This window comes from Panulirus ornatus, chromosome 47 (genome assembly GCF_036320965.1).
Source record: "Panulirus ornatus isolate Po-2019 chromosome 47, ASM3632096v1, whole genome shotgun sequence".
NCBI lineage: Eukaryota > Metazoa > Arthropoda > Malacostraca > Decapoda > Palinuridae > Panulirus > Panulirus ornatus.
In genome coordinates this window covers 4,134,176-4,147,677 of record NC_092270.1, presented here as the reverse complement: position 1 = coordinate 4,147,677, position 13,502 = coordinate 4,134,176, and the positions used below count along the sequence as shown (strand labels likewise).

The 13,502-nt window shown below is 37.3% G+C and overlaps 1 protein-coding gene across 1 annotated transcript in view; it reads left to right on the top strand.

The window, feature by feature from the left end:
- The window catches only part of LOC139763452 (thimet oligopeptidase-like), a 46,667-nt gene extending 39,134 nt beyond the window's left edge, over positions 1–7,533 (top strand). Inside the window, exons 11-14 of the mRNA XM_071689517.1 lie at positions 2,512–2,586; positions 4,378–4,554; positions 6,170–6,430; positions 7,093–7,533. Of these exons, the coding sequence (XP_071545618.1) occupies positions 2,512–2,586; positions 4,378–4,554; positions 6,170–6,430; positions 7,093–7,293 (714 nt within the window). The 3' untranslated portion in view covers positions 7,294–7,533. The remainder of the gene's footprint in view (positions 1–2,511; positions 2,587–4,377; positions 4,555–6,169; positions 6,431–7,092) is intronic.
- The last annotated feature ends 5,969 nt before the right edge of the window (positions 7,534–13,502 follow it).

The following is a 13,502-nucleotide window of genomic DNA, read 5'->3' as shown; positions in this document are numbered from 1 at the left end:
GGATAGGGGGCCTGTAGTATCGATGCTTTACAAATGACATTTAGAGAATGGATGTAAGCAAATTAAGCCTTTTCCTCATCTGTTCCTGATGCTACTTCACTAATGTAGGAAACAGTGAATGGGCATTAAGGAAAGAAAAAAATAAATTGAAATACTGCTTTGCTGTATAGTCACCGGTAAAACAGATTGGATTACACAGGATAGATTACAGAAACATTTATGAAGTAAGATGAATGGAATGGAGCTCATGAATTACCATGAACAGTTAGAATCTAAAGCTTTATAGTCTCACACATTAAGGGGAAGAGATATATGATGATACGTGTCTCTCAACAAGTAGAGGAAATAAAGAACAATGTTTTGGAATTGAAAGTAACGATAAGAACATTACAGTCAAGAGTAATTTCTGGAAACACCAAAGATACATAAGGCAAAGATACATGAATGACCAACAAGGTAGCTGGAATGATTATTTAATATAATACTGGGAGAACTAAGAAATTTGAATGGAGTGACAACAGAAACATTCAGAAGATGATTAAACTCATGGTTGAAGACATTACTAAATGAATCTAGAATAGATGACTGTGCCAGGCAAGTGGCTTCAGGAAAAAAGGCATTATACAACAAGACAAGTGAGGGGACAAGGCAAGGTGGTCAAGAGAAATGATGTATGTCAACATACAAGTCAAGTGGTGATTTCAACGTGCTAGCCATGTCACCATGGTAGAATTTAATTGTACTTGTAGGTAGGTACCCTAAAAGGCTGCAGACTCTCCCCGAAATTCTCTCGTACAATTTCTTCACCATATTCATAAACAGGTTAAACAGCCTTGGTGACATGAAAGATCCATGTTGGAGACATCTTCACATGGAACCACTCAACTTCCTCTCTGTCTGCTTCCATAAATGTCGTACTCCTGGGTAAAAACTTTATGCTTCTAATATCTGAATTCCAACACCTTCCATAAAGTGTCTTTAATAGTAAGAGAAAAATAAGAGAACAAATGGGAGCACCGGTGAAGGGGAGGTAGATGGGGAAATGTTAACAGATAGAGTTGTGATGAAGAGATTGAGTTTTTTTAACGACTATTGAATTGTGTTCAGTGATAGGGTGGTAGATGTTGGTTGTTTTAGATTTAATGGTATGGAAGGTGAGAGAGTCTGGTAGGTTGTCTGGTAAAAAGAAAAAAGATGGTCAAATACTCATGTGAAATGAAGTGTGACATAGTGGCTGGAGTGGATGGGATAGCATTTAAATGTCACAAGAGAGAGACTATGTTGTTTGACTAGTTATTAAGGAATTTCATCGTGGTGAGGTCCCTAAGGATTGGCAGAATGTCTCTGTAGTGCCATTGTAAAAGGCAAGGTGAACAAAGATGAGTGTCCAGATTTAAGAGGTGACAGTTTGTTGAGTGTACTTTGTAAGTTATATGGGAGCATGAGACTAAGGAGAAACATTATGGTTTCAAGAGTGGTAAAGGATATGTAGATCAGAGTTAATTTTGATATATATTTAAAGACATTATCAATCAGTTTTATACTTTGTCTTCCCTCAAAGATTTGGATGCTTCTTACACATCAGAATCTTTTGTTTACAATACTGCTCTTTTTTTAGCCTTTTTCATGATAAAGACGAGGCTAACACTACTAATGCCTCATATAAGAGTGCATTACTGGGACTATTTTTTATATAAACCTGTGTGAATTTATTAACTTAAAACTTTTCTGGTCTTTTTTTTTATAAGACATATTGTCTTCCAATTGCAACCTAATTGGGTGTTGTCAAGACACTAGACCAGTGAGAGTCACATGATTTTTCTGGATATATAGTGAATCGGTGCCTCTTCATGGAAATTCCCTTCTTGATGGCCATTGTTTCTGGGAGAAATTAGTGAGATACATTGTGTTCATACAAGAAACTTCATTTTCTGTGATGGCATGTCTTGGGTTGAGATGAATCCAAGCACTGGATTTTTTGCCAAAAAATGAAATGAGTGAATTTGGAAGTTCACTAAATTTTATGTATTCTCCGAAGACTGCAGCTAGAGAACATCATTCCATATGCCCAGGTAAATATCTAAGAGAAATTGCAGAGATCACCAGACACTATTGAGGAGAACATCTATATGTTCATCCAGGAATCTTAGAATTTCTTACAGCACAAAGCATCTCTTCCTGGATTGAAATTTGTTTCATTGTCCCAGCTTGTCCTGTATCTTAAGAGTCCATGGTGTTAGCCACTATAGGTATCATGCATATGTAATCAAATTATATTTAGCATAATCTTCATGTAATAGAAAATAAGCCAATTCTTTTAATGCCGCAGTGTTTCATGACTTTTTTAACACGATTTTTAGAGAAGCATCTAAAAATGAAATATGAAAGACCTATCCTATGACATAAACTCATTGTGCTGTAAGGAAGTACTTTTGTTCAATTGAAAGTTTATAGTGGAAGTGCAAAATAGGTTTTGTAATTGCTGTAAAATACTCATATTTTGCACTGCAGGTAGCAGTATGTGCAATGATGTGCAACTTCACCAAACCCACCAAAGATAAGCCAGCGTTACTGGACCACTCGGAGGTAAGGAAACACAGTTTTTTTTTGTAAATGTTTGTGTTATAGGCTCCAGCCATGGACAGAAGGCCTCTTTGAAGGCTGCCCTTAAATGATGAATATTGTAGGTGCTGGGAGAGATAAAAAAGTAAAGAAAGAAGAGGAAAAAACCTCGTAAGAATTTTGGAGGGGAAGTTGATAATCGTCTTTTAAAAAGGTTCAGATTGTAGCTATTTAGTAAGTTGGAATAGACCCCAGTCATTACAGCAAATCACCTTTGAATTGACAGCAGCTGCATAAGAATCACTTGATATAGCAGCTTGCTAAGCATAAGTTGGTTCAGTAGTGGTGAGGGCACACAGTCAGCCATTTTTTGGAGTAAAAGCCAAAAAAATATCTTTTGAAGAGGGATAGAGAAGTTGATGATCGGCTTTTAAAAAGGTTCAGTTTGAAGCTATTTAGTAAGTTGGAATAGACCCCAGTCATCACAACGAATCACCCTTGAATTGACAGCAGCTGCATAAGGATCACTTGACATAGCAGCTTGCTAAGCATTAGTTGGTTCAGTAGTGGTGAGGGCACACAGTCAGCCATTTTTTGGAATAAAAGCCAAAAAAATATCTTTTGAAGAGGGATAGAGAACCAAAACTTCAGCATTGGATAACCATGTCTAGTTTTGAAATATGATGAGAGCTCATAAGTTAGATTACTTTGGACGCAACATTCTCAGGGTAAGGGATGTGTTCCCTGGACAAGGATACAAGGATGAATTATCCAATTTACTGTAATTGTATCAAGTTTTTCAGGAGAGAAGAATTTTTGATATCTGAAGAGGACTTTCAGAGGAATTCTAAGCTACTTGTATGATATGGAGTTTCTATGTAAGGATATATATATGTTTTATTCATGTGACAGTAACCTCTCCTATACGCTCAGTAGAAACAGAAACATCACCCAAGAAAAGCCTTTTTTTCATGTCAAAAAAGAATTTTTTTTAAAGTTAGCACAGTTACCTCAGTACAATGATGCCAGTATTGATGTTCACAGAGGGTAGCACATGAGATATTGCAGTTGTAAGATTTTTACAAAATATAGTTAGTTGAACTGATCAAGACTGTGTAGCAATAGCATAAAGGATTGGTGATGGGAAGCAGAACCATAGTGTAGGAGAGGGAAGGAGGCATTATGATGGTCAGTCTTCGTTGCTGTTTTTCGTGTGGTAAGTCTGAGGATTAGCAGCTAAATACAATTCAGAGGTGCTATCCTTGGTGGCAGGGACGCTCATCAGCATAAGAGTTAATAAGGGTGAATATTAAGAAAATATATTTATGGAGAGAAAGAAAAAATAGAGTAGTGATAGGAAAGTGTATGGTGGGAACTCCACTGTTGATTGCAAATGAATAAGATTGAAAGTCACTCCATCAACCACTGCTATGGTAGCATTTATCATAAGTGCAGGAGGACTGACAGATTCATCTCAAGAGTCCCTGGGCTGGCTAAACATTCCTACTTTGGCCATTTATAACTCATGAAAATAGGTTAAAGCTTGAAGGATATGGATGTAAACTTGCGTATGTTATATAATCAAGGATAACTTAATAACGATAGTTTATATATATTCTTTCATGAAATGATATACATTTAACTTGTGAGGGTAGAAGTATTCTTGCTGTAGCTAGTTTTCGTAGGTGCCTTTAATTCATTTAGAGCTTTATTATTCACTTGTAATTGATGAGAAAAAAGTTGTAGCAAAGAGTTGTTTTTTTATTGTAATCATTACATTTTCTTATAAGAGTGTAGTTATTTCATTTGTCCTAGGTAGAAACGTACTTTCACGAGTTTGGTCACGTGATGCACCATATCTGTTCCCGAGCTGCCTTCGCCATGTTTGCTGGAACACGAGTAGAGCGGGATTTTCTTGAAGCACCTTCACAGATGCTGGAGAACTGGGTGTGGGAGAAGGAACCTCTTACTCTCATGTCTGGACACTATCAGGTATATTTTCATTTTCTTAGATACTTTAATCTTGTATACCTTACCCAATCGGAAGGAAAGTTGTTACTGGACCCTGCCTGTACAAGGTTTCACCACAACTGAAAAGTCACCTTTTGCATAGCTCTATCATTGAGAGCACAGTCTCTTCAAAGAACCTCTCACTCAAAAGGAGTCCTTTCAACTAGTAATGGTGCAGCCTTGTAGCTGCAGTAGCTCCTGGAAAGAGGTCTTGGGGCAGTTATAGAAAAATAGATAAATTTTCCAGGAATTGACTGTAGTCAAGGTTTAGATGCAGTAGTGCAAAGTTATAGGCAAGGTATCATCCAAATGATAATATGATGATTATTTTTTGTGAGGCATGGACTATTGATAGGGTTTTACAGCATTATTTTTTTTGAGGCATGAACTATAGATAGGGTTGTACGGAGGAAGGTGGATGCGTTGGAAATGAAATGTTTGAGGACAATATGGGGTGAGGTGGTTTGATTGAGTAAGTAATGAAAGGGTAAGAGAGATGTGTGGTAATAAAAAGAGTGTGGTTGAGAGAGCAGAAGAGGTTGTTGAAATGGTTTGGACATATGGAGAGAATGAGTGAGGAAAAGTTGACAAAGAGGATACATGTGTCAGAGTTGGAAGGAACAAGGAGACGCAGGAGACCAAATTGGAGATGGAAGGATGGAGTGAAAAAGATTTTGTGCGATTAAGGCCTGAACATACAGGAGGGTGAGAGGCTTGCAAGGAATAGAGTGAATTGGAACAATGTGGTATACCAGGGTCAAGGTGTTGTCAATGGAATGAACCAGGGCATGTGAAACATCTGGGGTAAACCATGGAATGGTCTGTGGGGCCTGGATGTGGATTGGGAGGTGTGGTTTTGGTGCATTACACATGACAGCTAGTGACTGAGTTTTAACGAATTTGGCCTTTTATGTCTGTTTTCATGGTGTTACCTTGCTGACGCTGGGAGTGGCAATTCTGTTTCCTGTGGGGCGAGGTAGCCCCAGGAATGGATGAAGGCAAGCAAGTTTTATTATGCACAAGTGTATGTATGTATATGTCTGTGTATGTATATGTGTATATGTTGATATGTATATGAGCATGTATGGGTATATATATATATATATATATATATATATATATATATATATATATATATATATATATATATGTGTGTGTGTGTGTGTGTGTGTATATGAGTGGATGGGCCATTCTTCATCTGTTTCCTGGTGCTACTTCGCTGATGTAGGAAACAGCGATTAAGTATAACAGATGAATAAAATGTATAATGATTGAATTAAAAAGTACTGTCAGAGGGACATGATTGAATTAAGAAGTACTGTCAGAGGGACATGGCTTCAATTAACAGTTTACATAGGACTTGAGAATACATTGAAGATGTGATAAAGGTGCAGCATAGTATCAGCTCATGGCCTTGATGGGAGAGTGAAATATGAGGATGCGTTGGAAATGGTGCATAAGGCAACTAATTACATATGAATATGTGAGGGATGCTGAGATGAGCAAGATGTTATAGAATAATCTGTATTAAGATTCAGTTTTGAAAGTTTTATATTTCGGTATAAGTGATTTGCATGTAATTCTTTTTGTTTTTCAGACTGGTGTTAAACTTCCTGATGAATTAGTTGTAAAACTAGCAAAATCTCGCAAGGCAAATGCTGGAGGGTTCAACTTAAGACAGATCATCCTTGGAACATTTGATCAAACCATTCATACTAGAGGACAGGCTGATACTAAGTCCCTTTTTGCTCAGACATACCTTGACATCATAGGCATTGAACCAATACCGAACACTAACATGCCAGCAAACTTTGGACATCTTGCTGGTGGATATGATGCTCAGTATTATGGCTATTTGGTAAGTCACTGTTTTTTGACCTTGAAATACTTTAGAAGTTCATCTTTTATTTGTTGCACCTAATTGCCAGTTTCACCTTAGAAAGGCAGCATTAGGGTCAAATTAAGAATGGCCTCATATCCACACATCCTGTCTTTAGCTGTTATGTATTATATATCAAAACCAGAGCTTAGCACCCACAACCAAGCCATCACAGACTACTACTTGGTTTACCTTGTGTATATCACATGCCCTTTTTGTTTCATAATAAAATCCTTTTCCAATTTTCTGAGGTGGATCAAGTACATATATCCTCTGGAATTATTCATGCACATCCTAAGACCATGCCTAATGCATTTGCGGAAAAATCACACAAAGATCTTGTGATTTATACATTAATATCAGTGACTGAGTGTGAATGAATGGCCTTTTTTGTCTGTTTTCTTGGTGCTACCTTGTTGATGTAGGGGGTAGTGGTACTGATTCCTATGGGGCAGGGTGATGCCAGGAATGGATGAAGGCTAATTCTTTCTATTTGTGTATTATCTTTACTCCACATTACTTTTGAAGAGGTTGGATTAGATGTATTATATGTTTATTGAATGCTTTAAATGGCACTTGCTGAAGTTTTATATGATGTTGTGTAATATGCCATATTTTTACATTGGAGATTTTGCCCACAGTGGAGTGAGGTGTTCTCGATGGACATGTATGAAAGCTGCTTCAAGAAAGAAGGAATTCTTAATCCTGTGGTTGGAGCTGAATATCGCAAGCTTATCCTACAACCAGGTGGATCAAAAGATGCTGCTGTTTTGTTAAGAGATTTTCTAGGACGTGATCCCACTCATGATGCCTTCCTCCGCAGCAAAGGACTTCAAGCATGAAAAGATGATGCATTTGAATTACTAGAGATTTTTTGGAAGGTTAGAATGATTGCTTCCGATTAGGTGTTTTTTGCAACACTTGTTTTTGTTTTTGTCTTTTCAAGAAGGGATATATTAAATTGTGAATAGATTTAGAAAATTTTGAAGATATATGAATTAAAAAGATTGCTGATGTAGATAAGTGTTTGACAAAACCAGATTTTCAAAAGCTTATAAATGAAAATACAAGAGTGAAACTTGCATATAGTTTTAATACCAAAATGACAGCAAAACTGGGGTCAGATTTAAGGGTATTTTTTATCAGGTAGTTGATGGTAGGCAACCAACAACTAGAGAGGGATATTACCATTACTACCCACTTGGTTATCAGGAGGGTTAGTGATGGCTGCATAGTGAGCCAGCACTTCAGTGGTTTTCATGTTGCACTGCTCTGACTCGGGTAGCTGTCTTTGTGCCTCACCCACATGTGGACTACTGGCATTTTGTCTACAAACGTACAATCTCTCCTAGTCATACATAACATTTTACTCGCACAGCTTATTCTTCTTTACTCAAGATTTTCCTTCAGTTAGCACAATGCGCTAGTCCAAACTTTTGGTAAAATGGTAGGAGCAGCAGATAGAAGTAATAGGCAGGAACATTTAGGTAGGAGCATTAAGTAGAAGTAATTGGTAGGAACATTAGGCAGGAGCATTAAGTAGAAGTAGTTGGTAGGAACATTAGGTAGGAGCTTCAGTAAACACTGCTGAGGCTGAGGTTGTAAAGGCAAAGAAGCGGCACTGAAGTTCACTTGTCATGGAGACTATTGATGTGGCCACCCCCTTCAGGGAATTCCAGTTGGGAACAGGGGTCAGAGATGTAGATAGACTGATACATATTGGAAAGATTAAACAAAAGAAAGCTGGTAAATTTTTTGCCCACAGAGAGTGCTGAAATCAAGGATTTGTTCTTTTCCTTGCTTGTCATTTTTGTACAAACAACCATTGGCCTTGGTATGCCATGCTATGGTAACTCTCAACCTTCTGACCAAGAATATGTGGGCATGAGGGTTGAAGGTGTCACTTAACCAAATATTTATAAATTGAAACTTATCCTATAGATTTTCCACATTACAAGTGTACTTTACAAGGGCAGCACATTTGGATAAGTGTGTGAAAGGAGGAAGTTGAGAGTAGATGTGAATAAGAGTAAGATTATTAGGTTCAGTAGGGTTGAGGGACAAGTTAATTGGGATGTAAGTTTGAATGGAGAAAAACTGGAGGAAGTGAAGTGTTTTAGATGTCTGGAAGTGGACTTAGCAGTAGATGAAACCATGGAAGTGAAGTGAGTCACAGGGTGGGGGAGGGGACGAAGGTTCTGGGAGTGATGAAGAATGTGTGGAAGTAGAGAACGTTACCTTGGAGGGCAAAAATAGGTATATTTGAAGGAATAGTAGCTCTAGCAATGTTATATGGTTGCGAAGCAAGGGCTGTAGGTAGGGTTGTACAAAGGAGCGTGGATGTGTTGGAAATGAAATGTTTGAGGACAACATGTGGTGTGAGATGGTTTGATATGTGGAAATAAAAAAGAGTGTGGTTGAGAGAGAGCAGAAGAGGGTGTGTTGAAATGGTTTGGACATATGGATAGAATGAGTGTAGAAAGACTGACAAAGAGGATATATGTGTTAGAGGTGGAGGGAACAAGGAGAAGCAGGAGACCAAATTGGAGGTGGAAGGATGGAGTGAAAAAGATTTTGAGTAATCGGGGCCTGAACATACAAGAGGGCGAGAGGTGTGCAAGAAATAGAGTGAATTGGAATGATGTGGTATACTGGGGTCGATGAGCTGTCAGTGGACTGAATCAGGGCATGTGAAGCATGTGAGGTAAACCATGAAAAGGTTTGTGGGGCCTGGATGTGGATGGGGAGCTGTGGTTTTGGTGGTTTATGCATGACAGCTAGAGAGTGAGTGTGAATGTGGTCTTTTTTGTCTGTTTTCCTGGCACTACTTCGCTGAAGCAGGGGGTAGCAATGCTATTTCCTGTGTTCCTGGTTCACTCCACTGACAGCATATTGTCCCCTGAATGCCGCATCACTCCAATTCACTCTATCCGATGCATTCCTTTCACCCTCCTACATCAGTGAAGTAGTGCTGGGATCAGATGAAGAAATGATCTCATTTGCTCACATCTCTCTTGTCACAGGTGCACCAAAACTAGACCTCCCATCCACAACTAGGCCCCACACACCTTTCTATGGTTTCCTCTAAATGTTTCATATTACCTGGTTCAGCTCAAGAGCATTGTCATCCACTGTATAACACTTCACAATGTCCCATGCATAACTCACACCCTCCTGCATGGTCAAGCCCTTGTCACTCAAAGCATCTTTCACTCCATCCTGTTTTAGAAATTGTGTTACTAGAATATGTGCGTTTGTGGATAGTCAGTGAGCAAAAAACTCATCTTCATTGAGGGTCTACTGTTCTTAGTTGACAAAGGGAAAACAGGACATGTCAAGGAAATTTTTGTCCTGTCATTTCTCTGCCTCTAATGGTAGTGCAGGCATGATGATGAACAACGAACAACCCTGTATGAAGGGTTTTGGAGTTATATATGAATATGATTATAATTTTTGAAGAACGTAAAAGATTTGCTTCAAATATTTTGTCTGGAGAACCGTGTTTCTTTTCTTGTTAAAAAGCTTTCATGACATGTTTCCTCTGCTGAGTTTTAGCAGATAGCATTACATCATTGACTTCCTCTTTGTATCTACCTACCTTCCTAGTTGTCTATATCTCAGTCTGTTTATTTATTTGTATATCTCTGTCTTTTATTTTAGCTGTCTGTTAGTTTGTCTGTCCATCTCTATGTCTTTGTATTTATCATAAATTTGTCTCTCATGTTTGGGTTGGATCGCATAATGACAGCCTTTCAAATCACTCATATGTATCCCACACAATGGCTTTTGTGTTAGAGAGATTTATGAATTTGTACATTAGTCTTTTTTTTTTTTACTCTAAGTACCAAGTTTATTTATAAATTGGGGAACCATCTTGTGCATAAAGAATTTCCATTGCTTCCAAGCCTAGATTATTATTCTGGTTTCTTATTTGAAATGTTTTTTTGCTTGGTCACTGACAGCATCAGTGTCCTTCCCTTATACCCATAAGTCTCCTTGTACATACCATCTTCATCAGCCATACATCTGCATGATCATAACATCGTAAAAGATTGTCATCTAATGATATCTAGACATTGCATATACTTTTTCATGCTTCATTTTTATGTCTTTTCGATTCTGTGTTATGGATTTTTTTTCATATGTCCCCACTTATACCAATCAAGGTAAGAATTATAGAATTATTTTCAGAAACAGAATCACCAAAGTCAAGCTGTGTTGAGAAATGAACAAATTGTTTAGTCCAGAATCACACCACCATTAGTGATAAGTGAAAGTGGTCTGTTATCTTGAATGATATTGGGTGAGGCTTCTTGGTTCGGCTTAAAGCAGTCAACTTGTTAGTTAAATCTCCAGTTTGTTGGGATATTTTGCACAAACTAACTGTAAGTATTGCATTTTGTATCAGTCTCTGATAAATAAGTAGCTCTGCATTTGTAAACCTGTCATTGAAAAATGTGAGAATATCAGTGGGTGAAAACATGTATGAAAGTGAATCAAAAAGGATCCAGCTTCTTTCATACAAATCTTTTGTAGGTAAATTTTTGTCTACAAGGTGTTGGGATGAATGTCATAGTTTATGTACCTGCAAAGAATTATTTTTTCATAGTTATCTCTGTAAAACACTGCTATTATAACAAGTGATAAATGGCAGTTAGATGGCCAGTACAGGGAAGGTAAATTACCTTAACAAAATAAAATAGCTGAACCCTCCTTGAGGAACCAAACATTAAAATTTTCATGTCAAAAGGGCTCTGAAATACTTTTGATCCTTGCTTTTCTGTTGTTATCTGTTCAATCTGTGATGCCCATTCCCTTTGGAAACTCCCTCAAGGGGATGGCCACGGCAAAAGAGAGTCCATAGCTTTTGTACTCCAGTGCTGCTTCTTAAGCCTTTAGTGCCTCACCCATAACAGGCCACCGGCTAAGGGAAACTCTAGCATAGTGTTTTTAGAGGCTTCTACCTAATGTTCCTGCCAACTACTACTGCTTAATGTGTTTACCTAATGTTTCCTATTCCATGTCTTTCAAAAGCTCAGACTTTTCTCTTTGGAAGCATATCTGATGCAGCCCATCCCTATGAAAGGAGACAGTTCTAAGCTTCCATGAGTGTTCATTTTATTGCTTTCATTGCTGTCATCTTCAAAGTCTTTGAAACTCTCCCCAGCTCTTACCTTCTCAAACATATATCTTTATTTTTCTGATCACCAGTATGGCTTTCACACATCAAGGTTTATTGGGGACCTTCACTGAATGATTCATATCTGCTCCTCCTCTATCAGTAACTTCCATGTCCTATTTATCTATCTGTCTGTCGATAGAGAGATGGATAGATGTCAAGACGTCCTTCAACGTCCTCTTGGTGTTTGACAGGGTTTGGCAAGATTTCAGTTTTTAAACTTGCCACAGTTAGCCTCTTTGCATCTAATTGTTCTGTATTGCATGGTATCTTCTCTATATAGTCTATTGCAGTAGTTGGTAATGAACAGTATTAGTACCCTTATCTTCTTCACATTCTCTCTCTCTCTCTCTCTCTCTCTCTCTCTCTCTCTCTCTCTCTCTCTCTCTCTCTCTCTCTCTCTCTCTCTCTCTCTCTCTTAGGCGGATAATAACATTCTACTTCAACTCACTTCCCCTGCCTTCCTCGCTCTACCTCTTATTCACTTTCTCATGTTAAGCACGTCTCATCCATTATTATAGAAATATGCATTAGATCAGAGAAAGGAAATGGTAACATTGAATAGTGCTAAATGAGAGTTATTACTGTTTTAAAAAAAACATAGTTCATCCCTGCTGTAACACATAAATATGTTGGGCATAACCATATCCTTCACTCTCTCTTGGAATCCTTATTTAATAAACTTAACAAATCTTCATTGCCAGAGATGGGGGGCATCACATAGATGCTATAATTATCCATTTTCCTCAAATGCATCTGTTTGATATCAAATGCTGAGGTTTAATATGCTACAATATGGAGTATTGCATGCATGTTTTAGGTGGAGTTTCTATGTCTATGTCTGTTGTGATGTTTTTGCCTTCTCTCTGTTGTACAGGTATAATTTTGACCTTTTGCTTTCGTTGGTAGTTTGCATTTGTCCCAGGCACCATAGCGCAAACCTCACTTTTGCTTCCCTTAGTTTTTGTAAGGAGACCAATCACAGATATTTCTTCCTTTTGTCTTTCCTTCTTACAATAAACTTATATACATGTGACACTGACATCTGCAAACACCTTAAGGAGCAGTGAATTCCAAGGCCTTGGATTTTACTCAGATTTTCAACTTCCTCAGATTTTAATGAAAATAAGTGTATAGATGTTATTCTATGTGGTGATTAAGTATTTAGAGACAAATGTCTGCATTTTGCAATATTGAACATTTAATTAGCACTTGGATTAATTATAATAATATTCACATGCTAATTTCTAACTAATTATACAAATATTTAGGTTTTGACCACAGATTCTTACTCAGCATACTTAAAATGTCTATGCTGAAATTTTGAAGGAAATCTAATTTTACCAAAAAATCAAGAAAAATCCAATGCTGTAGCCTTGGATTTTTCTTGAAGTTTTCAACTTCCTCAGATTTTAATGAAAATCTGTGTATGGATGTTATTCTATATGTTGATTAAGTGTTTGGAGACAAAAGACTGCATTTCATAATATAAAGTGTTTACTTAGCACCTGGATTAATTATAATAATATTCACATGCTAATTGCTCAAATAATGATCTGAATCTTTAGGTTTTGACCACAGATTCTTATTCAGCATACTTGAAATCATCTTTCCAGAAATTTTCAAAGAAATTAAATTTTTCAAGAAATCAAGATTTTACTCAGATTTTCAACTTCCTCAGATTTTAATGAAAATCTATGTATTTATGTTATTTTCTATGGTGATTAGTATTTGAGGCAAAAGACTGCATTTCGTGATAAGCGATGAGCACTTAGATTAATTATGATAATGTTCACATGATAATTACTCGACTACTTTTATGAATTTTTAGGTTTTGACCACAAATTCATATTCAGCATACCTAAAATCGTC